General features: G+C 46.1%; 2 protein-coding genes and 1 long non-coding RNA gene across 7 annotated transcripts; 2 read left to right on the top strand and 1 right to left on the bottom strand.

Moving 5' to 3' along the window:
• The first annotated feature begins 362 nt into the window (after positions 1–362).
• On the top strand, positions 363–11,750 carry DCAF11 (DDB1 and CUL4 associated factor 11). 5 transcript variants are annotated; one of them, XM_020967191.2, is made up of 15 exons: positions 363–734; positions 1,285–1,474; positions 2,108–2,247; positions 2,512–2,639; positions 3,017–3,081; positions 3,440–3,540; positions 3,792–3,938; positions 4,448–4,502; positions 4,874–4,942; positions 5,302–5,359; positions 5,444–5,629; positions 6,154–6,307; positions 7,110–7,262; positions 8,199–8,305; positions 10,848–11,750. In XM_020967191.2, the coding sequence occupies exons 2-15, from the start codon at positions 1,365–1,367 to the stop codon at positions 10,977–10,979; spliced, it is 1,605 nt and encodes a 534-aa protein (XP_020822850.1). In that variant the 5' UTR covers positions 363–734; positions 1,285–1,364; the 3' UTR covers positions 10,980–11,750. The 5 variants fall into 5 exon arrangements, with proteins under 5 accessions (XP_020822850.1, XP_020822785.1, XP_078007410.1 ...); XM_020967126.2 differs by having other exon boundaries at positions 1,168–1,474; XM_078151284.1 differs by lacking the exon at positions 363–734 and having other exon boundaries at positions 763–1,474.
• On the bottom strand, positions 8,380–14,649 carry LOC144456318 (uncharacterized). The gene is made up of 2 exons (XR_013485373.1): positions 14,558–14,649; positions 8,380–13,855 (listed from the first exon to the last, which is right to left on the bottom strand). It is a non-coding gene; the product is annotated as an uncharacterized LOC144456318 (long non-coding RNA).
• On the top strand, positions 13,476–14,898 carry FITM1 (fat storage inducing transmembrane protein 1). Its single transcript, XM_020967447.2, has 2 exons — positions 13,476–13,756; positions 14,252–14,898. Exons 1-2 carry the CDS (start codon positions 13,491–13,493, stop codon positions 14,871–14,873), a joined length of 888 nt encoding a protein of 295 aa, XP_020823106.1. The 5' UTR covers positions 13,476–13,490; the 3' UTR covers positions 14,874–14,898.
• The last annotated feature ends 387 nt before the right edge of the window (positions 14,899–15,285 follow it).

Genomic DNA, 15,285 nt, shown 5'->3' with positions numbered 1-15,285 from the left:
GCTCTAATTCCTCCCTGCACACACTGGGCAGACACCGGGCAGCTTCCTCACGAGCACTGGTCGCAAGCTATTAAAGCTACAAAAGCTCCTGGGCCCCCAGCAGAGGGCAGGGAGGGCAACGTGCGGGAAAGGAGGCTCTGGGACTGTCTGAAAAGTGTGGATCCCGGGGAACTTGCTACTTTAGGGACTGACTTCAAATGATGCCGCTGGTCCTTGGCGAAAGCCAACCCCAAGGCGCCTAACTGGCAAATCCACGACTAGTTATTAGCATATCCCGCCTCTTCCTTTCTCCCCCAATCAGCACCACTCCGGAAGAATCCACGGCCGCGCCCACCCCCTGGGTTGCCTACCTATCCCTACCCTCAGAAACAAATGTCAACAACATCCTCCTTCTTTCCCTCCACGCTCACCCCGCCCTTCCACCAGAGCTTCGAACACTCAGGAACACGCGCTCCTCTCTGCACAACTGCTTTCCCCACCTTTACCCCTCCACAACACTCACTTAGCCCCGCCTACTTGTCAATCACTCGGACCCGCCATCAGTGGTCGGACCCAAGTGGGAGGGGCCAAGTGGCCGATCGTGTGACGCAAGCGGGAGGCGAGCCCGGGAATCGGAGGGGTGCGTGACGAAGCCGCGCAAAGCTGTTAGAGCCGTTAGGAGAAACGCCGTGGATAAATATAAACCAGGCCTCACGTGCCGCCTTCTCGCCGCTAGGTTTTATGTGCTGCCCTTGGTGAGTGGGGAGTAGCAGGCTAGTCATTAATCTCTCTCTTAGGTGGGAGGAACCCTAACACCCCCCCTCCGCGTACACACCCCGGACATACCACGTGGCCGTGAGTCGAGGAGGTGGAGAGGAGGGGGAGGGGAGGAGGAGGGTTGTTAAGCCGGATTCTAATTTCATTGGCTTTCGCCTCTGCCGGCTGTAGCAGGAGAGCTCTCTGATTGGTCGGTAAGGTTCTTTCCTCCAGGAGAGTTCTGATTGGTGGTCTCCTGGGGATCTCCCCCCCCTTTCCCTTCCCCCTAGAGCTTTGCTAGGTGAGTTCGGAGGTGAACCTAAGGAATCTCCCCACCGAGCGCTGCGATTGGTGGGCGAGTGTCACCTGGCCATACGAGATTGATCCTCGACCCTCCCCACCCCCTCCCCCCGTCGTGTTTGGGCTTCCCAGGCTGCAGGTCTATCGGTGTTCCTGGAGTCCCGGGAGCTGTCACTGGCAAAGGGGAAGGGATCCCTCTTCCTGAAGAGGAGCATTTGCTTCTCCCCCACACATACACACCCCATCCAGGAGGCTCCAGGGTAGGACCCGGTAGGACCTAGCGAGAGGACAGGCTCCAGCACGGGTCTGGAGGATGCTGTGACCAGAAGATGGACTCACCAGGCAACAGCAGTGCCTCGGAGGCCTCGCCGTATGGGAGATATGAGCCTCGGTACAGTGAGGAAGATGACGATGTGGATCTGGCCTATTTCCTCCCCAGGTAACTTACTCTCTAGTGTGCCCCCCTCCCCCACTCGGGACAGTGAAACTAACTGTACAACGTAGGGAACGGGTCAGCACCTGGGCACCTGTGCTCTAAGGACAGAGGAAAGGAAATTTTCCTTGCTTGAGACTGCCCAAGTTTGCTAGTCTCCAGTCTTTTCCCGAAGAGATGGCGGTACTGTGCTTGGGGAGAGGTGGCACAGTGATAGTCTTACCCCTAGCCATGCCCAGCTCTAGTAGGTGAGGTGACCAGAGTTCCCAAGTAAGTAAACAAAGGGGAAAGGGAAGGTGTTGGGGCTTAGTGAGGTTGTAGTGGACTTAAGTCATTTGTATGTGATCATGGAATTAAGGGAGATAAATCTGGAAGTTCCATTCAGAATTCTTTGTACAGCATAGAACTATTCTGGTGGTCAGAAAACAAGCTTCTGTAACTTTCAGCCCTAGAATCTATGCTTAACATTTTCAGAAGTCTCTGAAGATACCTTACTGTTCCCTAGCCCTGCTCCCAAAAGTGGGCTTCTGCAACCTGATAATAACCAAAGCAGAGTTATCTAATAATAGGTATGGGTATGTGAGATTCTCTCTCTGAGTTTAAATTGTTTAGTATTGAGGGATCATCCCCTGCCATGAGGTCTCTCCACAGGGGCCAGGTGAGACTGGTACAGGGAGGTGGTGAAACCAGCCTGCAGCTCATCCATACGCTCTCTGACTCAGATGATGACAATGACAGCCCTTGGGAGGGTCGTCTTGGTGACAGATACAATCCACCTGGTAAGAGGAAAGGGTACTTGGCTTCCAGAATTGTAGAGCATCGGTCTGCAAAAGTTTATTTAGATCCAGAATTTTGGAGTCAAAAGGAGGTGGGGAGGAAGATCACTTAATGATATGAAGAGAATCCTGTGAACCTCATTACCTCCTTTTGTGACTGGGCCCTGTCCTCCTTGACACTGGTCACCTTCCTGGCCATTCATCTTCACTGATAACTGTCTTATGTGACTTAAAGAACTGAGGCAGGACTACTGCTTCTTCTTACAGTGGACTCAAACCCTGACACCCGAGAGCTGGAGTGCAATGAGATCAAGACCCAAGTAGAGTTGGCCACAGGGCAGCTGGGATCGAATAAGATAGTGCAGGAGCACAGCTTTCCTCGAATGCTGCACCAGGTAGGCTCCCTTACCTGCACTGAGCCACAGACTTTGTAGAGAAAGAGCTGGATTTAGAGTCAAGAAGACCTGGGTTGGAATCCTGTCTCAAACGTTGCTAACTGTTTGACCCTGAGCAAGTCACTTAGCCTCTCTCAACCTCAGTTTCCTTATCTGGAAAATGTGGGTAGCACCTACCTCACAAAGTTTCGAGGCTTAATCAGCTGGTGTACGGAGCACACCTTGTAAATCTTAGAGCAATGTAAATGTTAGCTATTTTGGGGGGTATAGAAGGGCAGTCAGTAGTTCTGCCAATTACACCTCGAGTGAGGTGAACTCTAGAGAAAAGAGTTTGGAGCTGGCAGCACAAGTCTTACTCTCTTGTCTCTTCCCTACAGAGAGAACGAGGCCTCTGCCATCATGGCAGCTTTTCTCCTGGGGAGCGATCCCGTGTAGTGTCTCAGTAAGTTTGGGACAGGGTACTATCATTTTGAATTTAGTGGGGTCGAATTTGAGGAAGATCCAGGGGGACAAGTAGATAGTACCATACCATAAAATTAGAAATGGAGATATTAATAGGGAAAGTTGGAGTTATTAAAATTGGGAAGAGGGATAAGAGTTACTGCTATTCGAGGAAATGAGAGAATTACCAGCTGTTGAATAAGGAATGTAAATGTTTTTATTAAAACTTGGTGATACGGATAAGGAAGAAAAGAATTATGAGCAAAGGGAAGGGGGGACCTCGTGTACTAGTCTACTTGGGGTGCTGTTGACACCTATACCTCCATACCTTAATATCCTCTTACTACTATTTTTCTCAGTTTCTTGCCCAACTACTTGAGCTTCACTGACTCCTATTTCCATAAAGCTTTCTGTGGTGTCTACAGCAAGGATGGTCAGATCTTCATGTCTGCTTGCCAAGGTATCTAGACCCAGTGATCACCTCTTGAATAGGAAGCCATGAACCCTTCCTCAGGATAGAGAACCATTTCCCATCAGCCTATAGATTGGGGAAACCTCTGTTCCAAGCTGCCTTTTAATACTAAGGTCGGGAGATGTCAGCAGGGTGTGATTCTGAATACCCTGCAGCAGAAGGAAGATCTCGTAGCTACACTAGGTGGCCAAGGGTGAAATGAGAAAGTTTCCTGAAACCTGCCTATTCCCAATTCCCAGACCAGACAATTCGACTGTATGACTGCCGATATGGCTGCTTCCATAAGTTCAAGAGCATCAAGGCCCGGGATGTAGGTTGGAGTGTTCTAGATGTAGCCTTTACTCCTGATGGGAACCACTTCCTCTATTCCAGCTGGTCTGATTATAGTGAGTATACCCAGCAGCCCTATCATCTCTCCATTTTGGACCCTGTAGCCTACATCTTCCAGTCTGTCTTCTCTGAGCTAGGTTCTTATGCTACATTACAGGAAGACCATGCTCTCACAATGATCTGACACTCCTCTACCATTTGCATGGAGTTTGCTTTTTGTTCCTTCTTTCTCCTTTGTTCTTCTGACTTCATTTATAAAGTCTTAGAATTGAAAGAGACTTTTATATGTCATAACAGGCCTTTTCACTGTATGAAGAAATCTTCTTTATAACATCCCTAACAGATGCATCTGCTTGAACATGTCTAACAAGGGGAAACTCATTACTTTTACAAAGCATTCCCTTTCATTTTTGGAAAGCCAGAATTGATTAGAAAGCCCTTTCTTATATTAGGCTAAAATCTGCTTCTTCTGAAACTTCTACCTGTTGGGTCTTCTTCTGCCTTCTGAAGCTCTCAGGACCCCATCCCCAAACTTTGAGTGACTTTTGTCTCTCTTGCTTCTTAGTTCATATCTGCAACATCTACGGGGAGGGAGACACACACACTGCCCTGGATCTGAGGTACTGGCTTCCCTCTTCAGCTAGACTCACCAGAAACTTAGGGAAGGCCTTCTGCAATGAATTTCTCTGAAACTGAGGCACATGCTGGGAGGGTAGAATGCAGGGACTATCTGCTTCTCTGAACGGGAGATCCCCTGGGTGGGAGCCACATATTACTTCTCATTGGGAAGAATAGAGTGCGGTAGATGGATATAGCAGAACTTCCAAAGTTCTCTCTGAGACAACCCTTCATTCTGACACATGTAAGCAGGACCCTGTTCAGTTTCCTTCTAGAAATGGGGTGCATGGCTTTCTTTGGATCTGAAGTGGATTAGTTAATAAAGGCTGAAAGGAAAGCCTTTCTGTCTAACAAATTCTTCACTTGGTTTTAGGCCAGATCAACATAGTTTCATTGTCTTCTCCATTGCTGTCTCCTCAGATGGACGAGAGGTGCTGGGAGGGTGAGTATTGATATTTCTCCACAGTTAATTAAGAAGTTCTGATCTGAAGGTTGGGCTTGGTTTTGAGGAGATCTATATTCTGACACCCCTAGCCAGTTATCTCATAGGTCCTCGACCAGGCCTACTCTCAGGTAGACTTTTCCCAGCTCTTTTCTAGTCCCTTCCCATTATGGAATTTGAGGCCTTAAATTTCTTCTCAGCTTTGAACTGGCTTTTCTCCTTTGTGTAGTAGTTGAGCTCTATGGAATTAGGAGCTTGACCCTAAGCATAAAATCTTAACAGGTTCTCCCCAGACTTCAAAAAAGTCACGTCTTGAATACTGACTCAGTTGTTACCCCGCCCAAACTATTTTCTTTTAGTGCCAATAACGGATGCCTCTACATCTTTGATCGAGAACAGAACCGCCGTGTATTGCAGGTACTATTCCTGGGAGCTAAACATCATGTTTTCCATCTCCTTTTGGCTGGAATACTCAGATAATCTGTCTTCTCTGTGCTCTAGATGGAATCCCATGACAATGATGTAAATGCAGTGGCTTTTGCTGATACAAGCTCCCACATCCTGTTCTCTGGGGGAGATGATGCCATTTGCAAAGTTTGGGACCGGCGCACCATGCGTGAGGATGATCCCAAGCCTGTGGGTGCACTGGCTGGGCACCGAGATGGCATCACTTTCATCGACAGCAAGGTGAACAGAAGAGGGTGGATTATACAGCTGAGGTGCCAAGACCCTAGCCTCCAGAAGGGCCTGGAAACAAGGCTGGCATAGGAATTCATCTCTCAGACTTTAGCCAAAGTCTGCAAAAAAAAGAATTCCAGCCAGTCATAAGGGAGAGAAGTGAAACCACAGGGTATGAGACCTGCTTCTACCCATTAGTCCTCAAAGATTAGGGTTTCCTGTAGTAGATCAGGTCTGAAGCCACAATCAGTAGGTTGACCTAGCCAGTATCTGAGAAAGTTGAAACACCTGGCCAGGAGGTAGGGTCTGCAGTAAACACCAGACTCAGTAAGAACAGGTAGTAGAGTCTCAGAGGGACATAGCTTTTGTCAGTCAACCAGAAAAATAAGGCAAGACCCAAGACTGGGTTTACAGTTGACTTCACTATTGAGAAAAATCTGTTATAATTTTGTGTTCTGCTGAATATTGTGAATTTTGTGAGTAGTGTGATTGTGTTGAATATTGTGTTTCAACTTGTGGCCATGGATTCATAGGGTGATGCCCGGTACCTCATCACCAATTCCAAAGACCAGACCATAAAGTTGTGGGATATACGGCGCTTCTCGGGTCGGGAAGGCATGGAAGCCTCACGACAGGCAGCCATTCAAGAATACTGGGACTACCGTTGGCAGCAGGTGCCTAAGAAAGGTCAGAGTTCATTCTTGCATTCTTTTATAAAGATTTTGTTGATGCTTTTTTACATCATTCCCAATGACACTTGACTTCTTGCTCCCCAAGGCCAACCTCTCCCTCCATCGGGCCTGGGAGAGGTGAGAAGGGCAGGCTATAACAGAAAAGTACAATCAAGTAAAACAAACCAATACGTTGTCCATATTTGGCACCATATGCCTCATTCCTAACCTGTAGTCACCACCTCTCTGTCAAGAAGAAATAGGTATATTTCATCATTCATCCTCTTGAAGTCAAGCTTGTGACCCCATTGATCAGAGTTCTGATGTGTTTTGTCAGAATAGGCAAGAATGTTACTCAAAGTTGTTTTCCTTTGCATTGTTTTGGTTAAGGTATAAATTGTTTTTCTAGTTATACTTAACTTTTTATCAGTCCATATAAGTCTTCTCAATTTTCTCTGAATTCTTCATATTCATAATATCTTACATCACAATAATTTTCCATTGCTTTCATGTACCACATTTTGTTCAGATATTCCATATTCAGTAGATACTCATTTTGCTCCCACTTCTTTACTTTTATAAAAGGTGCTGGTATAAATATTTTTCCATATATGTATACTTTCACTCTGTCTTTAACTACTTTACAGTTTATGTCCAGTAGTGATACTAGTAGGTCAAAGAGGGCACGCAGTGTAGTGACTCCATTATTTTGTTCCATACCAAAAGGTCTCTGAGTCATGCAGGAGCTTGGCTGTATCACAGAAGAGCCCACTAACAGAGTGTATGTCATGTTTCCCCTCCCTCTTGTCTCCATATAGCCTGGCAGAAACTGAAGCTCCCTGGGGACAGCTCCGTGATGACATACCGGGGTCATGGTGTGCTCCACACCCTCATCCGCTGCCGATTCTCGCCTGCCCACAGCACTGGCCAACGCTATATCTACAGTGGTTGCTCCACTGGCAAGGTTGTTAGTAAGTATCACCACAGGAACAGCAGAAGGTCACCACATGGTGGGAGACCTTTTTTTCCACTGAAGGCCAAAATCCCAGGAGAAAAAAAAAATTTGGGTCACATAAGAAGTAACTTAATATAGTTATATTGTTGGGTTTGGGGAGCAGAGGGTGGGAGTTGAGGGTGAGACAGAGATCTGTAATACGCAGATACAGAGACACAGAAAGACAAAAAGATGTCTACTAAAAGTGAAACACAGGTACTCATTCATAGAAAAACCCAGTAGGAGGGAAGGGGCGAGGAACTGAATTAGATATAGACGTAGACATGGACCTACAAAGGGAGATACGCTGGTATCCAGGAACTTCTCTAGATTATAGCTTTTTAAGATATTGCTCCTAAAAGCATATTAGATTTTTCTGGACCACGTGAAATTAAGCTGAAATCTGAAGTTGCCCATCCTATCACTAGAACATCTTTTCAGAGTAGGGTATAATCAAAGTTATAATGAAAAAGAGACTTTAAAAGAACCCGTCTGGGGAGAAAAATTTTAAATTCAAAAGCATATGGAAGTGATTGTTGATAAATCAAAATAAATTTTAAAAAAAAGAACCCTTCTATACTGTAGGAAGTTTTGCTTCACAAGAAAAATAAGTCTGGACCAAGTGGCTATTAAGAGGCTAAGCTGGTGAGAGGTTCCTATAAAGCAGAGATTCTTAACCTAGGAGTCTGTGAACTTTTTTTTTTAATAACTTTTTCAGTATAATTGATTTCCCTTGCAATCCATGTAATTTATTTAATGCGTTTAAAAACTTATTCTGAGATGGGGTCCATAAGCTTCACTAGACTGCCACAAGTGACCCATGACACTAAAGATGTTAAGAATCCTTGCTATAGAGTAAGATGTAGATGGATAGTACCTTAGTGGCCTTCTCATTCTTTCCTTTCCTGTATAGTATATGACCTCCTCAGTGGCCAAATTGTGAAGAAGCTGTCCAGCCACAAAGCCTGCGTACGGGACGTCAGTTGGCATCCCTTTGAGCAGAAGATTGTCAGCAGTTCAGTAAGTGTTGCCAGCAGTCAAGTAGTGCACCAAACGGGAGAGTGCAAAATGAAGAAAGACGTGGGCCAGGCGGGTCAGTTGAAGACCTGAGCCAGTTTATTCATCTGAGGGTACAGCATATATAAAAAAAAAATCTAGCCTAACTTCAAAGGATTATCCCCGTGAGACACCCCCCAAACATTTGCTGAGGATATGACAACATACATTTCCTCGTTATCAGGGTTCCTAGATTGGGTTGTAAACTCCAAGGCTTTCCCAGGTGCCTTGGCACCACCTGCATAGAGGAGTGGTATATAAATCTAAAGGTTCAAAGAGTGAGAAAGGAATGTCTTGGGAGCCTCCCTTGCAGGGGAAATTTGGAGAGCCTGCATCCTAAATGATTGAGCCTTGTGGGTTAAGACCGGGCAAGAGTCAAACTCTGTCCTGGATCTTAAACCTGGATTGGACTCTTTAGAGCCAGCCCTCAACAGTTCCCCCTTTCAATTTTGCAAGCAGCTTGAGGCAATGAACATCTGTTCCTAACACTCTGATCCTTAATTTAATTAAGGAGACAATGCAAGAAATAATGAAACACAATATGATGAATAACACTGCCCAAGAAAATGTGTGAATCTCACCTAAGATGTGGTGAGCGTATATTAAGAGGCAGGGAAGGAGGAAACACAAAATTAACACAAAATATAGCCAAGGTAGAAAATGCAATAGCAAGCTAAATACATTTTTAAAAGGATTAAGTTGATGTATCCAATTTAACAATTTGCTTGCAATATCTTGAGGATCAATACCATCAGTATGAGAAATCAGCTACTTCATGTTGTATTTTGGACAATTGGCTAATTTCCCATGTAATATTTTCAGAGTGCCATGTACCCTGGAGCTTATTTAATATTTGTTCAATGATTGTATAAACATTAGTGAAATTTGAATACATATATGGAGCTACTCAGATAGAAGAATAGCAATAATCACATTTCAAATTGAAGTACATTGTTAATTGTTCTGTTTGTCTTCCTAAAGCTGTCACTGACTGCTCTAAAACATCCAATTCTTGTTGCATTATAGCATCCATTTTAATTTGATGTTGTAAAACCGCAGACCAATTGTTAGCATACTGAGCAGTTTAAATGGCAGTAATATCATGAAGGGTATTAATATTGAGGGTAATATTAGAATTGTGCCAGGCCCCCAATAGGTGGGCACTTATCTTGTCTCATGAGATATTAGGATCTGAAGCATCATAGGGTAGCAGGCTAACATAAATATATGAATATCTATAATCACATTGCAATAGCAACCTTGTTTTCAAGGTTTCTACCTCACCTCTTAAATATAACAGATTGTTCTAATAAATTGACTTTATACAATATATCAATAGCTTCTTGTGCTTTAAGTACTAAACATTGCTAAGTAATATACAAATTATGCCGTTTAGATTTCAGATTGTAGCACAATACATAAAACAGTAGTAGATACAATAAGAAAAGCAACAATGGTTAAACCAGTAATAAGGAGACCAATAAATTGTTCTGATTGACTTAAGGAGGAAGCAATAATTTGAGGAACATGTTCACCAGAATTCTGATGAAATGTTGGTAGGGAAAATAGCAGATGATGATTGTTCTACCAAAAGTACAATATAGTCATTATTATCAGTACATTGTTTGAGAGTACAATTGACACAAGTAACATTCTATTCAAAAGTAGTATTAGATTGAGTAAAATTTACATGTCCATTAGACACACTGACATTTTTAAAAAATGATGTAACAAGGAAAAAACAGGATTCAATATTGTTGCTAAATTTTGAAAAACATATAGGTGTCCTGGATGCTAGAGATCTGAGGGTTATTGTAACATTGGCTTTGTCCTGGAGAAAGGGATAGCCTTGTCTTTCAAATATGCAGGTGTTATAGTTCCCAGTTTGTCCATATGTATGAGGGGTTGCATCCAGGGTGGAAAAGGAAAATAAGTCCATTGCTGAGCACTCTGTACATTACACACTTGAGCAGAAGGTAAAGCTACTGTTGCTAGAAAATACAAGTACAGGAGTCTTCCATTGCTCGATGAGAGGGAGCTTTCAGTGGACCCCATGTGGAAAGGCGACTTGTCACTGTAGATTGACTCCTTCTGTGCTCTCCCAGAATCCTCATACTCTACATTCAAGCTGTGAGTTCCTTTACATGCTCTGACATCTTTCTCCGGTATGCAGACAGGTTTATTGACGTTTTCTGAAAAAATACAAGCATACCCTCGTCCCCTCATTAGTAACGGATCCGGTAATAAATCCGGGCCTCTGGATGTTTATTTTTCTCCAGATGTTTTTCGGCTGGAGAGTACCCATCTTTGTTGATATTTAGAAAATTAATAGCCAGTTATAAAAATTAATAGCCAATTGTCAATGAGGGGTAATAGCCCAGAGGTGAGATTGGCAGGGTCAGGGAATGGAATAGGAATTGAAGGGTTCTGTGAGGGTTTGAGTGATTCATTTAGGTTCAAGGCTTAAGAGGGTCCTCCTCTAACAACCTCCTCTTTGCCCTTGTAGTGGGATGGGAATCTTCGCCTGTGGCAGTACCGTCCAATTGAATACTTCAGGGAGGACCTGCTGGATTCCGAGGACTGTCCTACCACCACTCCACCATACAATTCCTATGGAGCCTATTCCTCTTCCCAGTAATTCTTTCCTGTCAGTATGGACTGATCTGTGCAGCCCCCAAGGGGAATCACCTACTCTTTTCTCTCTCTCCTCAGGGAGATATGTGGAGGAGCTAATAGGGTTAGAGAGTGAGGAGCCAAAACCCTAGCTTTTCCACACTAGCTGTGCTCTGGGTAAGGGTATCCTGCCCTTTGAGGCTGGGTTGTGTTTGTAATCTAGTGCTATTGCCCAGCCTCAATCCCCACCCCTAGGGCAGGCAGAACAGACAACTCTGGAAAATAAAAAGAGGTCACCCCCAGGTAGTTATTTAGGTATGGTCCTAACCAGGCAGGGAACGCTTATTTTTTATAATCAAGTTTGGATTCTGAGAGTTGGTCAGTAGACTAGTGTTCCTGGGCTAGGTCTGAATGGGTTGGCCAATCAGAGTCTGATTATCGTTGCCTGGCTCAGTAGCATGGACCTTCAAGTTGAAGGCCAGACTAGCCATTCAGAAGGTGGGTTTCCCCACCACAGCTCTCCTTTTTTCATGATGACCAGAATGTCATTCCTCATTAGGCGAGGAATGAAGCTATTCCTTCAGACTGGGAATCTGCTCTCCCTTGTTGTGTCTTTGGAGTAGGAGGTGCTACAGTGTAGGAAGTCCTAAAGTCCCCACCTTAAATCCTTGTGGAACTGACTCTTCAACTTGTGTCCCCTCAAGACAGGTGGGTAGGGGGACTAGGGTTGAGGTGGGGGTCCTTCCTGTCTTACACTTGCTTTAGCTCCCTCAATAAAGTTTCCTCAGAAATCTGACTCAGTCTGTTTCCTTGCTACTAAGGCTTTATATAAACTTCACCAACTTCATGACTGGGGCTGAAATGCATAACACAGTGTGCAGAAACCTAATAGCCAGAAGATGCTCCTTTGGGTTGAAAATAACCTATTAAATACCCCTCAAAAAACATCTACTTTCTCCTTTGTCTTAAGAAGAACACCTAGGGGCAGCTAGGTGGCGCAGTGGATAGAGCTGTGGCCTTGAAGTCAAGAGAACATGAGTTCAAATCCAGTCTCAGACACATGACACTTACTAGCTGTGTGACCCTGGGCAAGTCACTTAACCCCGATTGCCTCACCAAAAAGCAAAAAAAAAAAAAAAAACTAATTCCCCACTAAAAATAGGGAATTAGCTTGGAGTTGAGTTGCTTACTCCAGGAACCTAAAGCATTTTCTTTTTTCATTTTTGGCTAGGCAGTGGGGTTAAGTAACTCACCCAGGGTCACACAACTAGTAAGTGTTGTATCAGAGGCTGGATTTGAACTCAGGTCCTCCTGAATCCAGGGCTGGTACTCTATCCACTGCGCCACCTAACTGTCCCTAAAACATCTCCCCTAGCAAGTAAAGGTAGAGCTTGCAAGGGAGTATACGTGAGCCCCCTATGCAAAAAAATTTAGGCCCCTGGTATACTAGTATCAGGTCTCCCTTTTAAGGAAAAAGTAGTTCAGTATGATGACCACTTTACAGACAGACTACTGTGCATCTTGGTTAGATTTATAAAACCTGAGAGTTGGGAAGGATATTAGAATACCAGCTAATACAAAATCACTCTCTGAGAAAGCCTTTCTATCATATCCAAATGAGGTTAGTTGACTTACCCAAGGTTTTTCACAGTTTGTAAATGGCAAAACTGAGGGTAGAACCATGGTCTTCTGACCATTGTGCCATACTGCCTCCCAGTATGGAGCATGTAGGAAGAGAGGGAGGAATAACAAAAACCGTCCAAACCAAAAAAAAAAAAAGGATGTTCCTCCCAGCATTCCCTAAGGCCAGTCTAGTGCAGTAAGGTAGAGCATGTCCAAGGACTCTGCTCCAATTTTAGGGGTCTGTTCTAGTCCAATTATTAGTACAGGGTACAAATTTGAGGTTTGAATATGATCTCCAAGACTGCTCTGCTCCCCCTTCCAAGGACTCCAGCCTAGACCTGATGGTGGACCAGGCCAGGCCTACAACTCCTCCGCAGCATTGTGGAACCCCCCCGCCCAGAGCCACTCTCCCAGACCCAAGTCCAGGGTATGTGAGAATGGGTACTTGCCTTGCTCCACCTACTTTGGAAAATTCCTGCACCAAATTGGAAAAAGTTACATATGAAGGTGATAATACATGTCTTTAAAATCTCAAAAAGCTGATGAGCTGTTTCCTCTGACCACTCCTCCTTCCTTTTAAAAGTAGATAGTGAAGTAGTTATGTTGGCTGAAAAGTTCAGACAGTGACACACAGCCATGTAGGCTCTAATCCACAAATTGAAACAAGAATGTGGGTAGGGAAAACAGAGGACACAAGGACATACATGTTATGGAAGGACATACAGACTGCTATTGCTGACGCAGTAGTGTCAGCCACAGCCCCTAGCTGCCCCCCCCCGCCTCTCTCCCTCACCAGCTGCCAGTCTAGCTCTGCCCTGTATCTCCGGCACCTGTCACTGCCTGTCCTTGCCTAGGGGGCCCAAGAGCCCCTCCTCAGCTGCCCAGCGGAGCAAGCAGTCAGAGGGGAGGGAACATGGAGCGGGGGTTAGGGGTGGGGACAGGGACAGGACTCGGGGCCCGGCTTCGAGTAGTGCTGGGCTGGTTGCTGAGGGTATTGCTCTGGCTAGCATCAGCCCTCCTGTACTTTGGAAGCGAGCAGGCCGCCCGACTCCTGGGGAGCCCTTGCCTGCGGCGCCTTTACCATGCCTGGTTAGCTGCAGTTGTCATCTTTGGACCGTTGCTACAATTCCGTGTCAACCCCCGCACTATCTTCGCCAGCCACGGCAACTTCTTCAACATGTAAGTCTCTCTGGTCAGGCCCTTTAATGCTAGTTCCATCCACTCTGGGTTCTAAGCTCCCCCCTCCTTTGGGCTCTTGTCCTTCTGCCAGTCCGAGCACTAAAAATAGGCCAGGAGGTAGAGGAGAAGGTCAAGTGTCGGGGTGGGGGGGGAACTGTGGGGAGCAAGGGGAGGATTTAGAAGGCAGGACATGCTCTATGAGACTTAGTTTTTCAGGAGATTGGGGGTGGGGGGTAGAGGGCTGGAGATGGTAAAGAGGGGCAAAGAATGTGGGAAATGGAGAGAGTTAGCGATTTGGCCCAGGGTAGTATGAATGGGGGGCAGAGATGAGATGGGGTCAGAAGGTAGAGGAAGATAGCAAAGATCCATGGGGAGTAGAAATGGGACTCCTGGGAGATAAAGGCAGAGAAACCCAGAAGAACCTGGGATCCAAAGGAGTGTTTCTTTACAACAGCCTCTCTTCCCCTCCCCCCTCTCCCCTTTCTAACTCCACAGCAAGTTTGTGAACTCCGCCTGGGGCTGGACCTGCACCTTCCTGGGAGGTTTCGTGCTACTGGTGGTGTTCCTGGCCACACGTCGAGTGGCAGTGACGGCTCGGCACCTAAGCCGGCTGGTGGTAGGGGCAGCGGTTTGGCGAGGGGCCGGCCGTGCTTTCCTGCTCATTGAGGACCTGACAGGCTCCTGTTTTGAGCCTCTGCCCCAGGGGCTGCTGCTCCACGAGCTGCCTGACCGACGCAGCTGCCTGGCAGCCGGCCACCAGTGGAGGGGCTACACTGTCTCCTCGCACACCTTCCTGCTCACCTTTTGCTGCCTGCTCATGGCTGAGGAGACTGCAGTCTTTGCCCGGTACCTGGCCCATGGGCTGCCTGCCGGCGCCCCTCTTCGACTTGTCTTCCTTCTCAACGTGCTGCTGCTGAGCCTCTGGAACTTCCTGCTACTCTGCACTGTCATCTACTTCCACCGATACACCCACAAGGTGGTAGGTGCTGCTGTGGGCACCTTTGCCTGGCACCTCACCTACGGCAGCTGGTACCGCCAACCCTGGTCACCGGGGAGTCCAGGCCACGGGCTCTTCACCCATCCCCAATGCCCCCACTCCAGACTTCAGCGCGACTGATGGGAATAAAGGCAAATCAAAGCCAGGCGCTGACTCTTCTCTTCATTTGAGGTGAATAGTGGAGGTTAAAACACTACAGAATGGGAAGGACCCACAAGCGTGTTTCCTACATTCCAGGTTGCTACCTAATACACCCCAGGGTGGGGTTGGGGCAGGGGGTGTCGCTATCATTCCTTAAAAGGCATTTCCAGGAAAAGAAGGACGTAGCCTACCATGATCCGTGATCCCACGCCCCTACCCACATTCTTCCTCAGGTCTCCTCTGATGTCTTTTACTCCCAGAACTCCCAGTATGGACAATTCCACCAAGAGGACATACACACATATACACATATGTAGACAGATGGGCACATGTCCTTCCTGCATTGTCCGAACATATACGAAATGTTTGTGCGAGCCTACATGTCTGTTGT

The sequence above is a fragment of the Phascolarctos cinereus genome, unplaced genomic scaffold (assembly GCF_003287225.1).
Source record: "Phascolarctos cinereus isolate Bilbo 61053 unplaced genomic scaffold, phaCin_HiC Scaffold_3;HRSCAF=262, whole genome shotgun sequence".
Lineage (NCBI taxonomy): Eukaryota > Metazoa > Chordata > Mammalia > Diprotodontia > Phascolarctidae > Phascolarctos > Phascolarctos cinereus.
The sequence above is the reverse complement of the archived record's forward strand: the minus strand, read 5'-3'. Positions and strand labels throughout refer to the sequence as shown.

What these genes read in the sequence shown, in the direction of transcription:
- DCAF11 (XM_020967191.2), top strand. Translation starts at nt 1,365, where the DNA reads ATGGACTCACCAGGCAACAGCAGTGCCTCGGAGGCCTCGCCGTATGGG. An exon ending in CTGGCCTATTTCCTCCCCAG is followed by an intron (nt 1,475 to 2,107) that starts GTAACTTACTCT and finishes CCCTGCCATGAG; the next exon opens with GTCTCTCCACAGGGGCCAGG. An exon ending in CGATCCCGTGTAGTGTCTCA is followed by an intron (nt 3,082 to 3,439) that starts GTAAGTTTGGGA and finishes TATTTTTCTCAG; the next exon opens with TTTCTTGCCCAACTACTTGA.
- FITM1 (XM_020967447.2), top strand. Translation starts at nt 13,491, where the DNA reads ATGGAGCGGGGGTTAGGGGTGGGGACAGGGACAGGACTCGGGGCCCGG. An exon ending in CACGGCAACTTCTTCAACAT is followed by an intron (nt 13,757 to 14,251) that starts GTAAGTCTCTCT and finishes CTAACTCCACAG; the next exon opens with CAAGTTTGTGAACTCCGCCT.